The 22,476-nt window shown below is 45.0% G+C and overlaps 12 protein-coding genes and 1 non-coding gene across 13 annotated transcripts; 5 read left to right on the top strand and 8 right to left on the bottom strand.

Annotated features, from left to right (window-relative positions):
• Positions 1–21: 21 nt before the first annotated feature.
• NPL6 (Npl6p) lies at positions 22–1,350 on the bottom strand (the record flags this gene model as incomplete). Its single annotated transcript, XM_447768.1, has 1 exon — positions 22–1,350. One exon carries the CDS (start codon positions 1,348–1,350, stop codon positions 22–24), a length of 1,329 nt encoding a protein of 442 aa, XP_447768.1.
• Positions 1,351–1,641: 291 nt separating this feature from the next.
• AIP1 (Aip1p) lies at positions 1,642–3,474 on the bottom strand (the record flags this gene model as incomplete). The annotated part of the gene is made up of 1 exon (XM_447767.1): positions 1,642–3,474. One exon carries the CDS (start codon positions 3,472–3,474, stop codon positions 1,642–1,644), a length of 1,833 nt encoding a protein of 610 aa, XP_447767.1.
• Positions 3,475–3,760: 286 nt separating this feature from the next.
• UTP15 (snoRNA-binding rRNA-processing protein UTP15) lies at positions 3,761–5,314 on the top strand (the record flags this gene model as incomplete). Its single annotated transcript, XM_447766.1, has 1 exon — positions 3,761–5,314. One exon carries the CDS (start codon positions 3,761–3,763, stop codon positions 5,312–5,314), a length of 1,554 nt encoding a protein of 517 aa, XP_447766.1.
• A 363-nt stretch (positions 5,315–5,677) lies between these two features.
• CTF13 (Ctf13p) lies at positions 5,678–7,081 on the top strand (the record flags this gene model as incomplete). The annotated part of the gene is made up of 1 exon (XM_447765.1): positions 5,678–7,081. One exon carries the CDS (start codon positions 5,678–5,680, stop codon positions 7,079–7,081), a length of 1,404 nt encoding a protein of 467 aa, XP_447765.1.
• A 74-nt stretch (positions 7,082–7,155) lies between these two features.
• MTG1 (putative GTPase MTG1) lies at positions 7,156–8,211 on the bottom strand (the record flags this gene model as incomplete). Its single annotated transcript, XM_447764.1, has 1 exon — positions 7,156–8,211. The coding sequence occupies one exon, from the start codon at positions 8,209–8,211 to the stop codon at positions 7,156–7,158; it is 1,056 nt and encodes a 351-aa protein (XP_447764.1).
• A 221-nt stretch (positions 8,212–8,432) lies between these two features.
• Positions 8,433–10,304, bottom strand: ATP25 (Atp25p; the record flags this gene model as incomplete). The annotated part of the gene is made up of 1 exon (XM_447763.1): positions 8,433–10,304. One exon carries the CDS (start codon positions 10,302–10,304, stop codon positions 8,433–8,435), a length of 1,872 nt encoding a protein of 623 aa, XP_447763.1.
• Positions 10,305–11,064: 760 nt separating this feature from the next.
• On the bottom strand, positions 11,065–12,504 carry ABF1 (DNA-binding protein ABF1; the record flags this gene model as incomplete). The annotated part of the gene is made up of 1 exon (XM_447762.1): positions 11,065–12,504. The coding sequence occupies one exon, from the start codon at positions 12,502–12,504 to the stop codon at positions 11,065–11,067; it is 1,440 nt and encodes a 479-aa protein (XP_447762.1).
• Positions 12,505–13,764: 1,260 nt separating this feature from the next.
• On the bottom strand, positions 13,765–14,562 carry CMS1 (Cms1p; the record flags this gene model as incomplete). The annotated part of the gene is made up of 1 exon (XM_447761.1): positions 13,765–14,562. The coding sequence occupies one exon, from the start codon at positions 14,560–14,562 to the stop codon at positions 13,765–13,767; it is 798 nt and encodes a 265-aa protein (XP_447761.1).
• A 528-nt stretch (positions 14,563–15,090) lies between these two features.
• Positions 15,091–15,163, top strand: tM(CAU)6. Its single transcript has one exon. It is a non-coding gene; the product is annotated as a tRNA-Met (tRNA).
• Positions 15,164–15,493: 330 nt separating this feature from the next.
• On the top strand, positions 15,494–17,929 carry VPS53 (Vps53p; the record flags this gene model as incomplete). The annotated part of the gene is made up of 1 exon (XM_447760.1): positions 15,494–17,929. One exon carries the CDS (start codon positions 15,494–15,496, stop codon positions 17,927–17,929), a length of 2,436 nt encoding a protein of 811 aa, XP_447760.1.
• A 93-nt stretch (positions 17,930–18,022) lies between these two features.
• Positions 18,023–18,610, bottom strand: MAD2 (spindle checkpoint protein MAD2; the record flags this gene model as incomplete). The annotated part of the gene is made up of 1 exon (XM_447759.1): positions 18,023–18,610. The coding sequence occupies one exon, from the start codon at positions 18,608–18,610 to the stop codon at positions 18,023–18,025; it is 588 nt and encodes a 195-aa protein (XP_447759.1).
• Positions 18,611–18,784: 174 nt separating this feature from the next.
• Positions 18,785–19,925, top strand: BET4 (Rab geranylgeranyltransferase BET4; the record flags this gene model as incomplete). The annotated part of the gene is made up of 2 exons (XM_447758.2): positions 18,785–18,787; positions 18,975–19,925. 2 exons carry the CDS (start codon positions 18,785–18,787, stop codon positions 19,923–19,925), a joined length of 954 nt encoding a protein of 317 aa, XP_447758.2.
• Positions 19,926–20,109: 184 nt separating this feature from the next.
• HCA4 (RNA-dependent ATPase HCA4) lies at positions 20,110–22,407 on the bottom strand (the record flags this gene model as incomplete). Its single annotated transcript, XM_447757.1, has 1 exon — positions 20,110–22,407. The coding sequence occupies one exon, from the start codon at positions 22,405–22,407 to the stop codon at positions 20,110–20,112; it is 2,298 nt and encodes a 765-aa protein (XP_447757.1).
• Between the last annotated feature and the right edge of the window lie 69 nt (positions 22,408–22,476).

Here is a 22,476-nt window from a genome sequence, read left to right as displayed (position 1 = left end):
AGATGACAAGGATCCTATTATTCAGTAAAGTTGCCTCTCGTATTCCTGTTGTGCCAGGATTGCCTTCTTTGTCTCTTCATCAACCACGCCTTCGTATATCTCTGGTGCTACATCGCACAGATTCGTTTTCGGCCTGGCGATGTTGCTGCTCTTTATTATTGTCTCACAAGTAATTGCGTCCTCGTTGGGTTCTTGTTCTTCATCAACCTCTTTGTACCAATCCAGTACTTTAGTCGATTGAACATTTTGTGGGATATGTAAAGTGTTGGTGTATGGATCTCTAAGCCCCTGCTGTTCTATCAGCAGAACCCGTACCCTGTCATAATATAGATCACTGTTGAACCTACTACATGCAGCTGCATGTTGGTAAAGCCAGTTTGTAGAGTTTAGTTTTGAGTTCCCAGTAAACGTGTTGGCAACTGAGTTTCTATATTCCAAGAAAGTAGGGTTGCTGAGGAGTGGGCTCTGTTTCTTTGGTAATTCTGTTGGAGTAGCGGTAGCGGATTTTTGTTTCTCTTGACGTTTTAGATCACTTGCTGTAGGTTTTGGTTTCTGACCTCTAACTGGGAACACTGTGACATAGTAATCGTCGTGGGGACTCTTTCCAGATTTTATAACTTTGGCACCGAACTCCTTGTAGATACTCTTTGCTGCTACTATGGTGATCTTCCTGCTCCTGTATGAGTATGGGATAATGTTCTGATCTATCAAGTGATTCTTCTGGTTTTGGCCCAGCACAAACTTGTACACACTGGGATGGTATTGGAAAAACATGTACGAATCTCTGTAGCCCATGGTTCTGGCCACCTCCGTAGATAACATGAATTTCTGGGCGTTATTCTCCGCTATGGCGAATGATCTGATAGTGAACTCCCTCCCATCCAGTAGATCACCATCTGCAGTAATTTTCTTCTCACCTTCTGGATCCTCCAATGTCTCGTACTCGTACTTGTAAACAGGCAGCAAGTGGCCTTCCTCATCGATCGGATAGCTGATCTCGCTCTTACGTGTGGACCCAGCACCGCCCATTGGCGTCGCGGAGCGAGCCCTCTTAGCCCTAGCACGCTTATGAGGACCCTCACGCGCCTCACTCTTGCCTCCGTCATCTTCATCGTCCTCGTCCTCGTCCTCATCGTCATCCTCTAGCGAGACGTCCTCATCCTCGTCGTCATCCTCCCGCGAACGCTTCTTCCGCCCACTGCCATCCTCACCGTCATGCTCAGCGTCATGCTCATGGTAGTCCACATCGTTGTCATCATCATCCCGGATCTCCAGCCCCTCAGTATCGATCTTGTAATCAGGCTTCTGGCTACCGCTCCTAGACCGCAGTTTCGTCTCAGAATCACTCATTTTTTACCCGCCGTTCGCACCGTTCCTTCAACAACAGCTCTCCAGTGTAACTGTGTCGGCTGTATACAACGTCTTGTGCCCATCTCCAGGCTCAAACAGGCACTCCTAGCCGCTCAAATACGTCGCCAAAAGCTGCTTCTATGCCCAAACAGGCCAAAACGCCCGTCGCGGTGCTCGGAAGAAGCTAAATGTATGTCGTTCGTAGTGATGTGTATACAAGTACAGTGTCAAAAGAGCTTATAGTATCTTACTTGAGGTTATATATATATGTTTGTGTGTGCACTGCTGTTTCTACTGGGTGAACTTCCATGTGTGGATGCAGGCGTCTGCGCCTGCAGACACGATGTGGTCGCGGTCCTTCCACTGGACGGCGTTGACGCCGTCCTTGTGAGCGTTCAGGACTTTGACGGTGCGCATTGGCTTGGACACGGAGTAGACTATGATGTGGGTGTCAAGGGAGCCCGTGGCCACTAGGTCCTCTTCCTCTGGTCTCCAGGAGATGGCGTTGATCTTGCTGGTGTGGAAGGCCCATCTGGAGGTCTTGACGGTCTTGGTCTCCAGGTCATACAGGATGATCTTACCCATCACGTCACCCACTGCGAGCAGCTTGTGGGATGGTGCAATCGATATGCACGATGGGGTGGCACGCAGTGGGTCTGGCAGCTTGTACAGCAGCGACAAGTCGCCGGAGTTGTAGACAGACACGGTGTTGGTTTGCTCCGAGCCGATGGCGACCAGGTCACCGGACAAGTGGACCGCAGAGGCAGGCACGTCGAGTGCGGTCTCTACCAGTTTCTCACCGGTGGAGGAGTCTAGGACCAGCAGCTTGTCCTCGGTTGTGACAACGGCGATCTTGCCAGCGGGGTCCATGGAGGCGCACTTAGGCTGGCTCTCGAACTTGTACTTGACCTCGTTGTTGACTCTCAATGTGTCGTCCCAGGCCACAGAAGAGTAACCGGACTCCTTGGAACCAATGGACACGACCAAGTTGGTGTGACCCGTTTGCATCTTCGAGTCGCATATCTTTTCTGGGACCCATTGCATGATTCTGCCGTCATAGGACCCCGTGACCAAGGGGTTCACGGCCAAAGCTGTGATGCTCTTGTTGTGGCCATGCATGGTCCTGACTGGCTTGTCCTCGCCTATCTTCAGGAAGTTCAAGGTACCATCCAGGGACAAACTGATGATCTGGTCGTCCTTTGCCGCGACGACACCGATCTGTTGCTGCTGCAGGGTGTTGGGCTCGCCGATGGTCCACGAGTGTAGGCACTTGGACTCCCTGACGTCCCAGACCCTGACCTTCTGGTCGGCACTGGCGGTGACGAACCTGGTCTCGTCGAGCCACGAGACGGCAAACAGGCCACCGGTGATGGGCTCGTCGGCGTCCTCGATGTACTTGACAAACTCGCCGGACTTGCCGTCGAAGCAGGCGATCTTCCTGTCGGAGCCCACAGTGACCGCGAACTCGCCAGCGCCCTTTGAGAACTCCACGTCCCTGACAAACTTACCCTTGTCGTGGTGCGTCCTGTCGGAGGACACAAACTTGAATGGCGGGCCCTGGTAGAACACCACGGTACCGTCGTCCCCGACAGTGATGCAGCGCATGGGGCGGGACTGCTTGATGTGCACAGCGTTCACACGGGAGGAGTGCGCCGTGACTTCGCCCAGCGAGTTCCCGGTGTCCCACGAGATGAACACACCGAACTTGTCCCGGCCCTCGCCAACCACACACAAACGCTTCCCTTCAAAGTCCCACGAGATATCCGTAACTGGCCCAGCCAGCACCTGGAACTCCGCCTTCACCACACACTCAACTCCTCCATCGCCGTCCCGGTTCCACGACCACACGATTACCTTCCCGGACTCGTCACCAGAACACATGTACGCACCAACCGGCGCAAACCGCACCACACTCACATTGGCACCATGGCCCGTGAACTGCACAACGTCGTTACCGCCAGCACCGCCCTCGCTACCGCCAGCACCAGCACCAACACCAGTGACATACGCACTCTTACCACTCCCATACGCAACACTGTCGCTCCGCTCGTCATACGCCAACCGCGCGCTGAAATTACGCGTCCCTTGCGGAACTGGAACAATTGACCCTTCTAGCACTAGCATCGCCTATCAATACTCTTATCAGTGGTCTCACTGCCCTGCTACCCGCTCTGCTACTTCCTGCTATCCGCTAGGAGCCAGGTCCCTCTTATACTCGCAGCTCCTCCCCCCCTATGAGCTTGGGAGTCACGTGAATTTTCAAGACCCAAAAAATTTTTCAGCTGAAAAGTGAAAAAGTTTCAGCTCATCGCGAGCTCATCGCAAAGGTATAAGAAGGAAGGGCCAGTGTGTTTTTTTGTGGGAGTGGCTAGTTTCTGCGTTGGAGCTGGTCCAGGAGGGTATTAAGGAAATGTCTTCGTCGCACCCACGCATAGTTACATCCCGGGCTGCTGTGCTGCCGCAGCAGACCACTGCGGAGCAGCGGTACTGGCGGCAGTACGCTGCTACGCAGCTGGTGAAGGAGCACAACAGTGTTACGCATGTAGCGTTCAATCCGCAGAAGCCGCACGACTTCGCTGTAACGTCGTCTACCAGGGTGCAGGTGTTCTCCTCGCGGACGCGCCAGGCGATCAAGACCTTCTCCCGTTTCAAGGACGTGGTGTACTCTGCGTCGTACCGGAAGGACGGTAAGCTGCTGTGTGCCGGTGACGCCACGGGTCTCGTGTCCGTCTATGACTCGTACAACCCGCGGACGCTGCTGGTGTCTGTAGCCGCCTCCCAGCACCCCACGCACGTCACCAAGTTCCACGACCACGACTTGAAGACGCTGGTCTCCGCGAGCGACGACCGTGTCACCAGGGTGTGGGACATCTCGCACGCCTACGAGCCCCAGCTGGAGCTGACGGGTGCCGCCGACTACGTGCGGACGCTGTGCTTCGTGCCAGCGGCACCGCACCTGGTGGTCACCGGCTCCTACGACGGCGCGCTCAGACTCTATGACACCAGGGCAGGCAGCAAGCCCCAGCACACACTGGTGCACGACCAGCCCGTCGAGAACGTCGTCGCCATCTCGCCCACACAGCTGGTCTCTTGCGGTGGGCCCAACTTCAAAGTCTGGGACCTGACCAGCAACAAGAAGATATTCGAGCGCGCGAACTTCAACAAGACCGTCACCTGCCTCGACTACGTGAACCTCCCTAGCGACTCCGGCCTGGCATCAAACTCAGCGCTGCTGGCGTCCTCGCTGGACGGCCACGTCAAGGTGTTCGACCCGCTGGACAACTTCCAAGTGAAGTTCGGCTGGAAGTTCTCCAGCGCAGTGCTGAGCTGCGCAGTGTCCCCCAGCGACGCCCAAGGCAGCAGGCATCTAGTAGCAGGTCTCACATCAGGACTGCTGGCCATCAGAACCAAGAAGAAAGAGAAGAGGAACAGCCACCTGGCTGTGGACGACTACACAGCCGGCTCCACGGGCCCAAAGAAGAGCAACAACTTCCAAAGAATGATGCGTGGGTCCCAGTACCAAGGTGACCTAGAACATATAATCCACGATGACAAAGTGAAACAGCAGCGCCGCTTGCGCACTTTCGAAAGATACATCAACCAGTTCAAGTGGGCTGAGGCACTCGATTGCGCTTTCGTGCCCGGTATGGCCAAAGAACTCACTTTGACTATCCTCCAGGAGCTGCGCAAGCGTGGCAAGATACGGGTAGCACTCCAGAACAGAGACGAGTCCTCGCTAGAGCCACTACTTAACTGGTGTCTGAAAGGTATAGAAGACGTAAGGTCAGTTAACGTGGTCGTCGACTGGGTCACAGTGGTCCTGGAGATGTACGGCCAAGTAGCCCAGGAGTCCCCAGTGCTGAACGAAATGGTGGTGGCACTACGTAACAAGGTCAGAGAGGAAGTTCACAAAGCAGAAGAGGCCCAGAGGATAGAAGGCATGCTCCAATTGCTAACGAACTAGACTTGGTGGTGAGCTCAACTCCACGGCCATAATATTCCTCAGAACTTCTATATACTTTTCGCATATTTCGCTGCGGTCGACACCAAAGCACATTTTTAAAAGTCCCTTATGTACTCATATAATTTATACTAAAATCGCATTACAACTTTCATCAAAACACTCTGGTCTGTCCTCATGTGGGATTGAGCTCATATGGCATCGACTCTATCGTGATCGTTCTTCGTTGCCAGTGTTGCTTGTTGATCCAGCTCATCGATGACCTTCAAAGCAACTTAAAGGCATAAAAAGTCAATTGTACCTCAGTTATGTTAAGTACTGTGGCAGCAACGCATTAAAACTACAAGCCAAGAAGTTTTCGCTATCATGGTTGAGGAGCGGTTCAATACCCTCAGGTTCCTGGATCAGCCCTACGAGGTCAGGAAGTTGGTTTACTATCATCTAGATGGGCAATACACGAATGCAAATCCACCAGCACTGGATGCACTTTACCATGGTGCCATTGAGATACCCAATGTGCGAGATTATGGTGGCTCCAAGAAGGTGAAGAAGTACTACCGCCAACTGGTGAAGAAATTGTACCCGTTATTTGAGCAATACTTGCAGAATTTCCAATACTCGCCAGCAATGATCGAGAGCTGGCTAGAGTACTCGCTATGGCTACGATATGATGCGATAGTGTTGGATTCGCTGCGCCTTAATCACCTCTATGATGGTGAATTAGTAGGCCCACTTGACTGGATTGAGATAGATGGTGATCTAAGACTTGCTGTGATCAACAAACTCTACATGTTGCAGGTCTGGTACTCTTACGGTGAGTACAAAAGATGGGTCATTAGGAATAATATAACAGATTATGGTGATATGGAATTAGGATACCTGCGATTGAACTTGGAAATGCAGAGAGATGGGCAGATACCTAATATAATACAGAAACTGCGCAAGAAAGAACAATTGAATCTGATATCAGAAATCAATTTTACAACAAACATTGATACTGTGACTAACGGGAATGCTAATGGCAATGTAAAGAGAGGCACCAATTTGAAAAGGGCAAGATCTGACAGTCCGGATGTCTATCTTGAAGATCCGATGGTAAAAGAACGTTATCAAATACCAAATGATCCCGCCCTCACTGAAACGATTGTTAATTTAGAAGAGATGAAGCAGGTCTCCAGCCTTTCTGTCAGAGGGAAGAATCTTTATGAGTCTCTAATAAATGTCCATGGTGCAAGAGATAATCCAGGCAGAACCATCTCATACATAAGTAGGAGGAGGGTTATGAGGATAGCAATGAATCAGGTTTTAAATCCTTCTGAAACAGGTTTGGCTGATCTAACCAAATGGGTAAATCTTCGAGTAATCAGTATAAATGACTGCGGGTTTATTGATCTGAATAAGCTTATCTTACCTAGCAAGGCCATTAGCTTGTCTCTGAGTAATATAAGAGAGCTACGGTGGTGGGAATTTGAAATGGACTCAGCTATTCAGGCACAATTTCAACAAAATAAATTACTTCCATATAGGCCATTATTTGATTTGTGTGAAGCTGGTATTCACTATACTCTCGATAAGAAGTCTATATCGTTGGTAGAATTGAAGAAATTTCAAACAACTATATGGAAGAAGTTACAGGCCTTGAATTGGATTAAGATTAATAATGTGGCGATGATCAGTAATAAGTTTATTGTCATACCAAAGACACTTTACGAGTCGAAGAGAACTGTAATTTTTTCTACCACGGTTCATAGTAACATAGTTGTGATTTAACTGAAATATATAATTACCATGACGTATATGCAATTGTATGTTGTATTTTTACAAGTAAATATGTGAATATTAAGTTATTGTCTTTCCCTGAGAAATGTCAATTCACCGAGCTCCTCAAGTTGTTTATCAACATAGTCCCTATAAGAAAAGGCATCTGCTGGGAGTAACGTTTCCACGTCAAATAAAAGATTCTTCGAGTCTAGTCTCCATTTGTTGACCCAATTAGTGGCAACTACGTTTTCATCAAACGATTCCTTATTCTTAGCTAATCTCCTTAGTACCTCATAAATATCATTTGTTGGTTCTGATTTATATTTTGGGTACCATTCGGCTCCTGGTAATGGATTTTGTAAATTCATTAAATATAATAAATAGTCAGCCTGTATGACGGGTTCTATTAGACTTGTCTTTACTGCACCGCACATAGACAAAGTCAACATACGATTCTGGTTAGTGAGTCGTCCAGGTAGTCCAACTCCCGGGGAATCTATAAGGTAAATTGGGCTGGAATTGTTGGTAGTAGGCATCAGTCTGATAACTTCACTAGTACTTCGAGTAACACCTGCTTCTGATCCAGTTCTGGCGACCTTCTTGAACTTAGTGCCACTAGAACTGGGGTTTGTTACTCTTCTAAGCGTGTTAACCAAGGTCGACTTTCCCACGTTTGGCATTCCTGCTATGAAGGCTCTATAGCCCAGAGGGAGTCTCATCCCTCTGCTCTCTACCTTATGATTTTCCCACTGTAAAATCTTTAACAGCTGTTTGGCATCACTAGTATCCCTACCATCAAGTATAATAAACTTTTCATTCAGCTGTGCATGCCATTGAGACAGTTTCTTAAAGTATTGCTTCCCATTGGCGTTCCCGCTAGTCATATCTTTCTTCGTATACACCACAAGCCGCTCCAACGACCTGTTACTCCTCAAAATATTATCGAATATCACATTTCTTGTTGAAAGCGGTGCACGTATATCTCTGAGTTCTATTAGCATGTTCAGTCCAGGCGACAGCTTCTTGAATTTCTTAATAGCCTTGACCTGGTGGCCTTTGAAATCGGATTTGGGAATGTTAAATCTTGGTAGAACATGTCTGGGAACAAAGCTCAGTGAGCTATAGCATCGGTAGCTCATTCAAGCTTGTATTGGTAGGGTTCTTTCTTTGTTGAGTCCTACATTTTAACCAAGTTGAAGTTTGCAATTGGTTTTTGTAGCTCATCGCAAATTCCTGAAATTGATGGAGAAGATGAAAAATATGAATATTTTGATATTTGCTATAAAATGCTAGATTGTATGTACATGTAGTTTTATAATCATTTCTTTACTGGTACTTGGGTAGGAGTAAGATATATTGCCTATTGGCGTGTAGCGGAGGATGGTATCAGCAATCGTTGCTGATCGTTGTAAATTAAGTTTTCTGGATCGACAGTCTTGAAGGCTGTTTTAAGTAATACTGCCAGTTGAGGATCGACATCGACCTTTCCCCTACTGATATCTAGTAAACATCCCTTTTCTATAATTAGCCTGATGAGTTCCACGTCTTGCGTCTCTGTTATGGCTTTTAGGAATACTTTCCATGGTCTCGTGTCTTTCGATCCCACATTGTAACCAATCTTGGTGGTCCAGAGCCTCAAAAGATAATCGTACTCTCCAAAATTTATGAGTGTCTTTAATATTGTTTCTAGTGTATTTATAGGAATTTCCTTCTCGTATTTCCATACCAAAAATTTGATTACCTCATAGAAAGAATGTAGTTTATGCTCATTGGAATTGGTGGTCAGAGTTTTTATTACTTTTGAGAGAATTGCATCAGTGAAAATTACCTCCTCATCAAAAAGTCTAAGGGCTTCCACTACTTGAGTATTTGCCTTGACTAAATCCCAATAGTTCTGAGGATTTACTCTCTCGGAGATTACACTGAGAAAAGTAGTAATATCGTCAGCAGTTAATTCCTCACCCATTGATCTCTTAGTGACCAAGTAATCGGGTATCAATCTCTTGTAGCTGTAAGTTTGACTGTTACAATCGTTTAGTAATAATAAGAACTTCAAGTATGAATCCCAGAAAGTTGTATCTTGTATCACTAGAGGCACATTGTGTGAAACAAATTTGTACCACTTTTCGGTGTTTATGGAAGCTCCTGTAGAATCCCTTATCTGCTCTATTGTTGATATTGCTACTTTCACCAGTTGCTCACGTAATTCAGGATTATCTGCTAAAAGCTTCTTACTGCTATCGAAATTCTCTTTTACAAGCTCATTTCGAAGGCTTCTTGCCGGAGATTCGGTTGAATATTGTCTCTTTTGTTGTGCTAGTTTCCTTAATGCTAGTAAAACATTATCTTCTTCCTCTAATGAATCAAACGCTTGACTCCTGTTATTAGTATTTATATGCATTGAATGTTCTGATTTCTCATATAGGTGTTTTTCATTCAGTGGTGCATATAACTCCTCGAGATTCATCTCATATCTTCTGTTTTCCGTAAGAATGTTTAAAAAGATGGAGTCTACATGGCAATCTATCATATACCATGATGATTCCTCAGTAGAATTTAACGCATTTCTTCTAATATTGGTCCTACCTAAGTTATTTTTACGAGCTAGCCTTTTCAGACGTTTTTTCTCATCATTGGGATTTACTTGACCTTCGACATATCCTGAAACTCCATATTCATTCTTTAACAACTTATTAATCTCAACGTATGACCTCTCACAATGTTTTGTGGACATAGCAGTGCATATGATGACATAGTCACACATTTTGAGTCTATAGTTCTCCGGATCAGCAAGCCGTTGATTCTTCAAATCAAAGACCAGGATATCTCTTAGGGCCAGTTGTTTCTGTAAATGTTTAACAAGTATGTGTAGTGAATCAGGACAGTCATCTGGCAATCTCACCTCATGCTGTTTCGAGATGTCCTCATTCAGCGACTTCAAAGAGTCATCCTCGAGCCTCATGTACCATGGAACGTGCTCTGACTCCTCATCCTTAACCACAGGCTCTGTCTGAGGCTCCCTATCAGAATACCACCTAACTGAGGATGGGAAAGGGACCTGTATTCGGGTACCGCTAATTCCAGTAACTCTTGCAGCGTTCGCCCATGGACGTCGGACAATAGGTCTCGCAATCGACCTGATTCGCAACATGTAGTGTAATTTCTGGGTACTCAGCACTTCTAGATAGCTCGTTAGTAAAGGATAATGCTTTAGTTGTAGTAATGATTGCATTCTTTTGCCGCCAACTTAAGCATATTATTGCTACTCCTCAGCTTGTCGCCGAACATTTGGTCAGATCACTGAGAGGCCCGAATTTTGCTAGTTGTACAAAGTGATGTGAATAAATCAGAAGTATAAGCTTGAGCTAGTCATTTGTTGATTAGGCTTGGTGTTAGTGCCTTGTTGGAAGTTTCTTTTTTATAGAATTGTTTGATAATATTCATCTCGTTATATAGAATACAGCTATCTAGACAGGTAGTTAGATAATAATAAAATGGTAAAAGTCTTTGTGGTGTCTTTGGGAAAGATAGCCTTTGATTCTCTTGATGTCAAAGGGTCTCTCTCCTTGTTGCCAAGGGTAGGCATACAAGTGCATCCACACATATGCGACAAATAGGATAAAGAAAGGAATGCGCATACACTTGGCACTCACACACATATAATAGTCCATTCTTAAATTAGTAAAAGAAAAAAATAAAAATAATAGAAAGAAAAGTATGCACTTTCCCTGACTGCACAGGTGAATGATTTGAAATAAAATAAAAAAAATAGAGAGAAGAAAGAGCGTATTCTCCTAGATCAGAAAGGAGAGTATTTTCATAGGAATAAAGGCATATTTTAAATATAAGTGAGAATAAAGAACTGAAAGGGAGAAAACAACAATAAGTAGAGTCCGATAAAAAAAGCAAAAAAATTATAATAAAGGTTTCAAAATTGTATTTAATGGTTTGTTTCCTTTATTCATTTTAATAATTGGAGCTACCATTTAAGTTTATTGTCCTCTTAATTCAGGTTGAATGTTCTCGTCTGAGATTTCAGCGCTGTTCTTCTTACCTTCTTCGTCTTGCAAGTTCTGGTTCTCAACATCCTTGAAATGGGACGATAGAAGTCTCAGTTGCTCGGCGACTTCACGAGGAAGCTTGTCGTCGGTGACTTCGTCGATGGATGCAAGAGGGTTGATCTCATGCATGGCAGCGTTCTGAGTTGATGAGTGATCGCCATCATCGTGGATACCGGAGTGCAAGTCGGTGTCCTCGCCTAATCTGGCCAATTTCCTGGCGTGTTCTTCGTCGTCGTCGTCGATATGTCTCTGGTGGTCGACATCGTCCATCATGGAGTTCTTTAGTGCCTCCTGGGCGATCTCGGTTTCGTCGTCTTCGAGACTACGCTTTCTTCTGGTTCTGCTGATTCTTGGTGGTCTGTTTCCTGAGGCGGCTGGGGCAGGGTTTGCTCTTGGGTGGTGTCTGTCACTCTTGATGATACCGTATTTCTTCTTTCTTAGCACGAAACGGGCTTTGTAAGTGGTGACACGTCTAGCGATTTGGGACAAGAATTTTTTGGTGATGTCGGAGTCCATCAAGTCGTAACGGGCTTTTATTATATCCAACAAACCGCTGTGTTCGACGTACTCGGAGACTCTGAACTTGGCGACATCACCGTCGCTGGCACCTTCGGCGACTAACGTCTCTAGCACGTCGTCGAAGTTCAGCTCGTTCTGCAAGATTCTTGGGATCTTCGTTAGCACAAACTTGTCTAGAGACAGGTTGTCCTGGACAGGGTGGTCATGGTATGGGATGATCTTTGTGACGACGAAGGGACCCCTTATAGTCTCTGGGGCGTTAGAGTTAGGTCTGACGCTGGCTTGGGCCTGGGCCTGGGAGTGCGCAGAGGGCTGGGTGTCCTGGACCAAGTTTTTGTGGTCTTCACCGCCGTTTGTAGCGGCAGCAGCAGCAGTAGCAGCGGCAGTAGCAGCGTTGTGTGGGTCGCTGCTGTCCTTGCCGACAGCTGCAACGGCGGCGGCGATTGCAGCGGTGACCTGCGGATCGTCGACGTCGTGGTACTCGAGCTTGTGGTCGTGGGCGCCGTCATTAAGCGCGTCCACGTCCTCGTCCTTGGACCTGTACATGTCGTCCTGCGCATGGCCATGGTGCATACCAGCGCTGGAGTAGCTTAGCAGGATCTTGAAGGGACAGTTCTTCAGGTGGCACGCGAAAGTGAAGTGCTTGTTGCGGTGCGAGTTCTTAAGGATAATAGGGCAACGCGACTGGAACTCGTAGTCGTTAATCACATCGTACCAGTCCGCAAGCGTCGCGAAGCGACGCACCTCTTTCCCTTGCTGCTCGCTGGCACTCACCGCAAGCGCATTGTTGATAATGGGGTGCGAGTACTCATACACATCCTTGACTCCCTCAGAAATCATACCGTCATCCATCGTTGTTTGTGTTCTCGTTGGCGTACTTGTTGGTGTTTTATTGTATTGTGTCGGGGGGGCGCGCTACTCTTCAGTGGCAAATCGCAGTAGCACGGTCGTGTCTTCTAGAAATCCTCAGCGGCTGTCGTCCTGGTGCAATGGCAATAACAATAGCTGGCTGAACGTATCCTGGGCGTCTAATACCGTGGATAGTATCATCACTTTGTCACTACATCACTATGTCGTTAAATAGTTCTTTCGTCGTCAAACTTCTCGGATCTTCCTTGTTTACTTTCGAGGACCCAATTTTTTTGTAATTGTGTACGGTTGTAATAATGTACGTACATGTCACATGTAACTGACTTGGACTGGCCGAAATGGCTATAATAGGCTCTAGTTACATGATTGTGCAGCTGTACTCCCTCCCCTTCCCAGTGCTAAAACCAGCGGGCTGAGGTTTAGTATTGTATCTGTTGCATCTGTATTTGCGGTGCTTGTTTTATCATTCTTGTCCCTGTGCTTAGCGTGTTTATTTAAATGTGAGGATATGGGTATGCCGCGGTGCACCGCGGCATACCACTGCCACAAATATCCACACCACCCTCATTGATGTGAAGTCAAAACCCGGTGCTGATTCAACTCGACGTGTGTCAATTCTACCCTGGAATCACCCCACCTTGGTAAATCAAATAAATTATAAAATAAATATTAATTAATTAATATTTATTAATTATTTATTGATTTCTAATCAAGTACTTTTATTTACCAGGGGTATATTTGATATGTATATAGCTATTCAACTGTGCTTTTACCGCAGTTGTGTAGTAGTACGTGTGGTTTCCGTTGTCGTTGCCGTTGTTGTTGCCGTTGGCTACCAATAGATTTTACTATTTTTTGTATATTTGTAATTCTGTTTATTTCTGTATTTTCTGCTGTATCCATGTTTATATTTCGTAATTCTGGGTCTATTCCTGTATTATTTGCCCAATTCAGCCTGTACTAGTAACTCACGCAGGTCATTCACAACTCCGAGTCTAGCTCTGCTGCATCTGCGGCTAGTGGATGACCTGGGTGGACGATACACACTCTTGATAGGCACGTAACGCAGGCTGAAGGTGCTGAACCACAATAGAGAGAACTGTACACTCAGCTATGCTGTCATTTATCTCAGGTATTTACTCTCGGGTGCCCAGCACTTTATGTTTTGGTGGCACCCACTGCAGTTCAGGTGATGAGCTATGATATTGCCTACACAACAATCTTAAATATGCATAATATATATCAGTACAACAATACTTTGACTGAACTCTTCTTGTCCAGCATGGTCCGCAACACTTTGCACAGCACTTTCGTGTTCTCAGAGTCCAGCAGCGAGTTCTTCTTGCTGTCGAGGTAGCTGGCGTCCAGGATAATGTCCAGCTTGTCCTTACCTTCAAAGAACAGCTCTGTGCTCTCCAGCAGCTTCTCCAATCTCGTAGGCGTGGCCACAAAGTACTTGATCTTCTTCTTGCTGTCCTTGTCCTTCTTGTCCTTCTTATCCTTCTTGTCCTTGTCCGCACCCAGGACAGACTCCACGGTGGCCACGTCCTCATGCAACTTGTTCTTGGCAAACAGCTTCACACATTGGGAGCTGCCACCGAGACTCCTGTACACATCCGCCACACGGATGTTCGACATCGAGAGCACAATGGCCCTGGGCGCCCTCGAGAACCTCGCCATGAACCCCGGAAACTCGTGCAAGTTCCGCACACCGTCGAACGCCTCGGTGCCCAGGAACTCGCTCTTCTTCAAGTACATCTCGTCCAGCTCTATCGCACTCAGATCAGGGTTCTGTGCCCGGATCACAGTGGCAAAGTGCTCGCTGATCGCCTCAGCTCCTTGCATGGGAAGCTTCCGCAACTTCTCCTCCTCATACGCGGCTTGCTCCCTCCGCTTCTGCGCCAGCTTCCCGTGCTTCAGCTTCTTCTGCCTCTTAGATAACTCCTCCTCGTTGCTACGCTTCTCACCCATCTCGACGCTGCTCCCATCCCATCCCATCAAGACCCCAGTTCCCTCAGCATCCTGCTTTTTAAAGCTCATCGCAGAAAATTTTCCTCACAGCCAAAACTGATCTGAACAACTCTTGGAGCAAGAGTGGATGGAGGATAAGTGCACTGCACTGCTGAACTGCTGCACACTATACATTTCAGAGGACTGAAACGAACAGAGTCCCGAATAGCGGGTGCCATAACGAGTGTGTTGCCAGGTGAGTCCGGTTTCAAATGTGTGCTTGAACAACTATAAGAACAAGTACTATTACAAGAACAACCACAAGAACAACACCTGCATCAGTACATACCGGACCTATGGATTGGGCGGCTACCGGGCTTGGCAAGCGAGGTGCGGGCTGCTGCACAGGTGGAAAAGAGGCGGTACACACAGCTGCGCTATATTAGCACGGCTGGAAGCTGTGCACCGCTACGTGCTAATGGCGGCTAGAGCATGTTATATGGGCGTTCAGTTACAGACTGTGATCCAATATATAAGCTTAAGCGCTTACTATGGATAACGAAACCTCAAAACGCATATACACGCACCATCAACCCACTGAAACATAACAAGTAATATGCTTCTGTAGCTCAGTCGGAAGAGCGTCAGTCTCATAATCTGAAGGTCGAGAGTTCGAACCTCCCCAGGAGCATTTTATTTTTAATTTTTTTTTTGGGCAAAATGGTCGTCCTTCTCTGCGTGGGTTTCTGTGCAGGGAGTTTCATCTCTTGGATTGCGTATTCCAGCAACGTTCTTGCTGGAGCTTCCAAAACCCATTCAGTCAGTACAAGTTCATGCTCTCAAAATGATGCCCATTAGAAGGCATTTCAAACTGCGTGTGCATGGCATAGAGTAGTGATTATTGCTCAAGGACACGGTGCTGGTGGAGCAAGAAGTTAAAAACCTGGTGTGCTTTTGTTTTTAGTGCTCAGAGGGGAGGTGAATAGATAAGTTCAATTTTCGATTTTGAATTTCAATATTGATGCTGGGAGACTCGCTGGACTATGATCCCACCGAGGATATTACTGGGATGCTCATGTCGAGGGACTCTCTCGAGTCCCTCGACGAGCTGATCTCGGTGACGAGGTCATACAAGCTGGAGTTGAGTAAGGAGATTAAGCAATTGGAACTGGAGGACAGCGGGGAGGCTGCTACAGAGTCGGATGCGCTGGCTCTGTTGCAGACGCTTATCGAGGAGTATGAAGTCACGAAGGAGACTTCCATGCGCACCCAGCAGAGTATCATGGATGTCACACAGGGTATATCCAGACTGGACAACGCAAAACAGAACCTGTCACAGACCATGTCTTTCTTCCAGAACTTGAAGATTCTCACAGACTGCTACATACAATGCAAACAACTCCTGGACTCAGGCTCCTTCCGCGATATGGTATCGCCCTATAGGATAATGTACTCGCTGGCGGGCACCACTTTTGCTCCTTACAAGTCAGTCCAGGAGATCAACAAGCTACTGACCTCCGTGAACAGACTTAAATCGGAAGTGTTCGATAGAATAAAGCAGAAGTTCCAGCAATTGCTCTCTCAGCAGGAGATACCGCCGCAGGAGGATACACAACAGCATAACGAACTGAGAGACGGCGCTTGCGAGCTTTTGGATTCAGACCAGAGCGCAAAATCCACACTGATTGACTGGTTCATATCCAAACTTCTGTACGAGATGAATGAAATCTTCCAAGTCGATGACGAGGCTGGTTCCCTCGAGAATCTTGCAAGAAGATATATATACTTCAAGAGGGTGCTAAATAACTTTCACTCAAACCTGGAACAATTCTTCCTGCCGTCCTGGGATTTACCAATGCACTTGACCGAGACATTCATGGAAACGACAAGGAAAGATCTAAACATTTTGTTAAAGCGTGAATTTCAGGACAAATCACCTACTATTGACTTATTCATGAATGCACTTCAGGAGACTTTAGAATTTGAGAATTATATCAATGTGAGGTTTTCCAAAAAGCTGAACGATAAACCAAAACTGAGTACTTGCTTCCAACCATACCTATCAGTTTGGGTCTCTCATCAGGATAAATTAATGGATAAGAAACTGCTGTCATATATGAGTGATCCCAAGTTTCCTGAAAACTCTACAGACTCTTTCATTGTACCATCTAGTGCAGACTTATTCCGGAATTATAGAGCTATCCTCACACAGTCGTTAGAGTTGGTGCAAGAAAGTGAGAACACTGCGGTTTTAACAGCATTAGCTACATTTTTTACAAAATGGTTGGGTTTGTACGCCAATAAAATCCTAGAGCCATTGATATTACCAGATAACGTTGAAGTTGAAGACAAAAGAGAATGTGCCAAATATACAGTTCTAGTTATTAATACTGCAGGATACTGCTCTACTACAATTGAGCAGCTAGAAGAAAGATTACTCGAATTCACATCTGCATCTGAGCAGATTAATGGAATATTCATGCAAACGAAAAGTAAATACGATGATTTGGCCGCTAAAGGGATAAACTTCCTATTGAACCGTTTGATTACTGTCGAGATCTCATTTGTATGGAGAGAGTTTAAGAATGTCGACTGGAGCAATGTCATGGTAGAGGATTACAGTAGATACATGCAAACGTTGAAGACATTACTCAAAGTTACAAGAAGCCAACCAAACACAGAAGGGAACGTTACAATCTTGGAATATATACTGAAAACTTTTAACAGAGATATATACAAGTGGAATTTCCTGGATAAGGTTATCAATTTGGTATTCTCTGAATTCCTGGGCTGCATACTGAAATTGTTGCAACCTACTCCACCTTACGCTTCGGCCACAACTAAACCTCGTTTAAATCCTAGAGCCGTTGTAAATATCGGGGAGCAACTTATGTTAGACTTGGATTTATTATCAAATATTCTGAACTCCATTCCAGAGAATATGTCTGGAGATGGTGAGTCTACTAACAACAGTAGCATGAAGAGGACTAAGAAGAGAATTGAATCTGATATGGACAAGTTAATGAAGCTTGTAAAGCTACTTATTGCACCTGTAGATTCTCCTGAAACATATGCCGAAACATATAACGAGATTACAGGTGGAAATGACAACAGTGTTGTTTGGGCGTTCATTCTATCTCTGAAAGCAGTGCCCTGGGATTTGGAACAATGGAGAGCACTGCGGGCTGCCTACAAGACTAAGCTCGACGAGAGGAAAGAAGAAGGTAAACCAATCGATCACAGTATGCTCATCATGGAGTGGGATTCACGCCCTATGATGCATTTCCAGGCTAACATCTGCCGTATCCAGGACCCCGAATGGTCTAAACTGGTGAGAAACGAGCTTAGAATCCATCCACCTGCCAGAACGATACAACGTCCTGTAACCCCACAGCCACAGGAACCCAGAAGAGGTATAAGAGAACTTGTATCTAACTCCAAATTGTTCGAAAGATAGATATATTACTTACTATACTATGTACTATTGATCTTCCGTAGCTAAATCATTTATAGCATTCAAACGTATCCAGGACTAAAAGAACCTACTGCGCTATATCTTGTAGCTAACCTGGGCACCAACTCTATGATCATTGGTCTCAAAGCTTCTGAACTGCACTATCTCACCATCTTTGACCTCCTTGCTATCAGAATCCCCCCATTCTAGCGGTACCTTGGCATCGGCATCCGTGTATGCCAGAACAGTGAAAGTGTACCCGCCTTCCTTCACTAGTTCGGGCAAGAAAGTAACACTAGCGGTGATCTGCTTAATCAGTGTCCTCATCTGGTTGCGTGTCTCCTCATCTGTGACTTCCGCAGCGGTCTCTTGTTCCTTGCTGAAGTGTGTAACATCGAACTGCCATCGCTCCACCACTTCGCCATCGTCTTTGTCCACTATACACAGCACAAGCTTGTTGCATTTACCACCCAACAGCCACCTGTGTACTTGTGACAGGATCTTCCGCAAGTAATCCTTCAACTCATCGTCATGAGTCCGTAGAAGACTCAATTCATACTTCCGCACAGTGCTAAAGTCCTCTGGAGGGTATACTCCGCGCTGGAAAAGTATAGAATTGATACAGTACTCAAAGAACTCGGTTATACTCCTCGTAGAGCCCTTCAGCGATAGGTTTCTATCCATTATTGGACCTCTTGTGGATGGAATTGCTGGCTCTGAGTAGCATTTTGAATTGGATCAGGAACTGAAAAATTCTTGCGATGAGCTTTAAATAGGTGAAATTGAAAGAAACTAGTGATTGAAGTGGAATTTGCAACGGATGGACAACAATAAAAAAGCTCAATTGGTCGAATCAGCATGGTATGTTTTTGTCCAGATGGTAACTTGTGTCTTTCGCTCCCTTAAGCAAGTTTTACTAACAAATATAACCAAAACGCACCAGTACCAAAGTAACCAGGGTCTGCACACAAGAAAAATCGAGGGTGTACTAAGGTAGTGGGCATATGTGTCAAAGTAGCACGGTGTTAGAAGACGTCAATGGACCCAGGAGCTTCTAAAGCAGAAGAGAGTTCAAGATCAGCTCAAAATTGAGAAATATAGACAGTTGACCGACACTGTCCTGGGGCTGAAGGATAAAAGGGAGTTCACTATTGAGTCCTTGAAACTCACCACTAACTTATTGGAACTCAATCCCGAATTCAATGCTGTTTGGAACTATAGGCGTGACATTATAGTGGATCTAGGCGAGAAGCTCGAGCCAAAATTCTGGGAAGATGAACTGATGTTTGTAATGGCCCAATTGAAACGATTCCCCAAGGTATATTGGATTTGGAATCATAGACTATGGACTTTACAAAACTATCCTGGTGCCAGTGTGAAGATATGGGGTCGAGAACTTGTAATTGTGAACAAATTGCTTGACGCTGACGCTAGAAATTACCATGGTTGGCATTATAGAAGAATAGTGGTTTCCCACATGCAAAAGATGACAGGCAATGATATGAACAAGGAAGAACTGGAATACGCTACCACAATGATCAAAAGCAATATATCAAATTTCAGTGCCTGGCACCAAAGAGTCCAACTTATACAAAAAATGCTAGAGAAGAATGAGATTGAGGACAAAACATTATTTATTGAGAAAGAGATTGATTTTGTTACCAATGCAATGTTTACAGATGCTGAAGATCAAGCTGTATGGTTCTATATCAAATGGTTCATTAGGAGTGACTTAGTTCTGAAAGTATTGACAAAGGAGAGGTACCTAGAGATGTTAAAAACATTTTGGGAAAATATAACAATGATTAATGAAGACGAGCTAGAGTTTTCTGGCAAAGAAAATACGTGGTGCTTGAAATTACTGCTGGTTATACAACAGATTCAAAAGTCAGAAGGTATTGATATAGAAGATCATACTAAAATTTACTTAGAAAAGCTATTAACGGTTGATCCGTTGAGGAAGAACAGATACAAGCATTTATTGAAATTAGAATGCTAATACAATAAAAATTATAAATTCAAAATTATATTTACTAAGTATAATGAATCGAAAAAAAAAACATGCCTTTTGTTATTTAAGGAAAAGATATGACTTCTATAAATGTATCTCTTCACATATGCAAAATAATTGGTACGTAATAAACCAATGTAGAATTGAAATAATTTGGAAAAGATTGGACCTATTAACCTTCGATAAGTCTTGCGGTAAGGGATTCCAAGTCTTCAATGGTTTCTGGTTCTTGAATCTCCATAATATCAGTATCTTCAGAAATAGTTTTGTTCTTCTTGTCAAATCTGTAGTCAACAGTCTTACTCTTCTTAGTTTTACGACTTTCTTCATCAGAAGAGTATTCCTCCATGTCATCACTTAAATTACCTGTACCCAAATATGCAACATTACCGCCTTCTTCATCCTCATCGCTGTATTCGTCAGCATAGGCAGCTTCCATTTCTCTCCTCATTGCCTCTAATCTCTTTCTCTTTTTTTCCTGTTTCTTCTCTTTCTGTATTATCTTATCGCTAACATCTCTATCAGCCATGATTTCAGCTTCTTTGCTCAAGAATTCTTTCTTTTGTTCCTCAGCATCACCTTTTTTATGGAACTCTTCTTCACCTTCAAGCTCATAGACTGGATGCGCTTGTCCTTCATCATCAAACACCATTTTAGTGGCATTACCCTTAGTAGATAAGGATGCCTTTTTAGACAGAGCCTTCTTTTGTGCTCTCCTCGATGTTGGTACAGTTAGTTGTGGCAAATCTTCTTCCTTCAATTCATGGTCTTTTCTCTTAACAGTAATGAAGTCTTCATCCTCATCTTCTTGTGCTTGAGATTTCGTTATGTTCAAATAATGCTCACTCAAAATAGTTTGATTTTTACGTTCAAACATCTTGTCATATTTAGTTCTAACCTGTTTATCCTTCTTATCATTGATTTCACCATCATCATTGGCTTTTGATAATGACAATAGACTTCTAGATGTGTTTTTCAGCTTCTTAGCTTGTTCGATTGCCTTCATACCCTTTATCTTGATGCGTGGTGCACCAGGTAGACCCAACGAGTTTGCAAACTCTTCTGTTGGAAGCTCATCAAATTTAAAAACTTCCTTATCCTTTTGAATATAGATAGATTTCACATAAGAAATAAAAGCCTTCTGACCAAGATATTTTAGTTCTGGGTCCTTGAACAGTAAGGATTGCAATTGTGGTTTGATAGATTTTTTCTTAGACTGTTTTATAGTTAGCTTACCAGGTTCAATCTTCTTAGCTGCCATTCTTGTCAAAAAAGCCTCTTCTTGTGGAGTGAGAATGATAAGCGACCTACCTTTCTTACCATACCTGGCGGCTCTACCTACCCTATGGATATATGTGTCTACGTCTTCCGGACAATCCACTTGGATAACCCAATCAACAGCTGGAAAGTCGATACCTCTAGCGACGACATCAGTAGCAAACAAACATACTTGCTGAGCTCTGAAGAATTTGTCTAGAGTTTCAGTACGAGCTCTTTGCTTCTGCCTACCATGCAAGTGCAACAAAGAAATACCAGGTTGCATCTTTCTAAATGTCTCGTAAACGAAATGTACTTGCTTTGAACTGGAGAAGAACACAATCATCTTAGTCTTCAAATGAGATTTGATAAAACTGTACAGGACATCCAGTTTATCGGCCAGGTCTGCTATGATATAAGACTGCTGCAGTGTTTTTGGAGTCGCTGGTCCATCTTCAGATGAATCAATTGTACCAATCTTCTTATAATCGGTCAAAGACAATCTTGCCAGATCAGATATGCTTTGTGATTGCGTTGCAGAAAACAACAGAGTCTGTCTGTCAGGTGGTAAGTTACCCACAATGGCATCCAAGGTCTTTTGGAAACCCATATCCAAACACCTATCAGCTTCGTCTAACACCAACATTTGCAAATTCGAAGTATTTAACCCAACCGCTTGGTCCATATGTTGAAGAATTCTACCGGGAGTACCAATCAAGATGTTGATCTTGGCGATCCTCTCCAATTCGAAGTTCACGTCCTTACCACCAATGACTAGACCTGCTGAGAATTGTGTGTGTGAACCGATCTTCACAAGGACCTCGTAGATTTGCATAGCCAACTCCCTAGTAGGCGAGATAATCAAAGCCCCCAACCCGTCGAACTCAGTCCAGCGCTCACGGTATAGTTTCTCCAGCACTGGTACCAGAAATGCCAAAGTCTTACCAGACCCAGTCTTGGCAGTACCAAACACATCGTGGCCTTGCAATGAGGTAACGATGGAGTCCCGCTGAATATCCGTCATTTTTATAAAAGAGGCCTCATTTAGACCTTTCAATGTAGATTTACTGATCGGCAGGTCCTTGAAAAACACTGCCTTGTTGTTCTTCACATCATAATCCTGAATACGCTGCTCCAACTCCTTGATATACTCCTCCTCCTTCTGACGCTCTTGCTTACGCTGAACCGTGGTATACCTGTGCTTCTTAGCCATCTTAACACTGCTACACTAACCAGAAATCTACCGCCAAAAAACGTGAAACAACCTCAAGTCTTACACTAT

This window comes from Nakaseomyces glabratus, chromosome J (assembly GCF_010111755.1).
Source record: "Nakaseomyces glabratus chromosome J, complete sequence".
NCBI lineage: Eukaryota > Fungi > Ascomycota > Saccharomycetes > Saccharomycetales > Saccharomycetaceae > Nakaseomyces > Nakaseomyces glabratus.
Note: the sequence above shows the minus strand (reverse complement) of the source record. Positions and strands in the feature narration are given on the sequence as shown.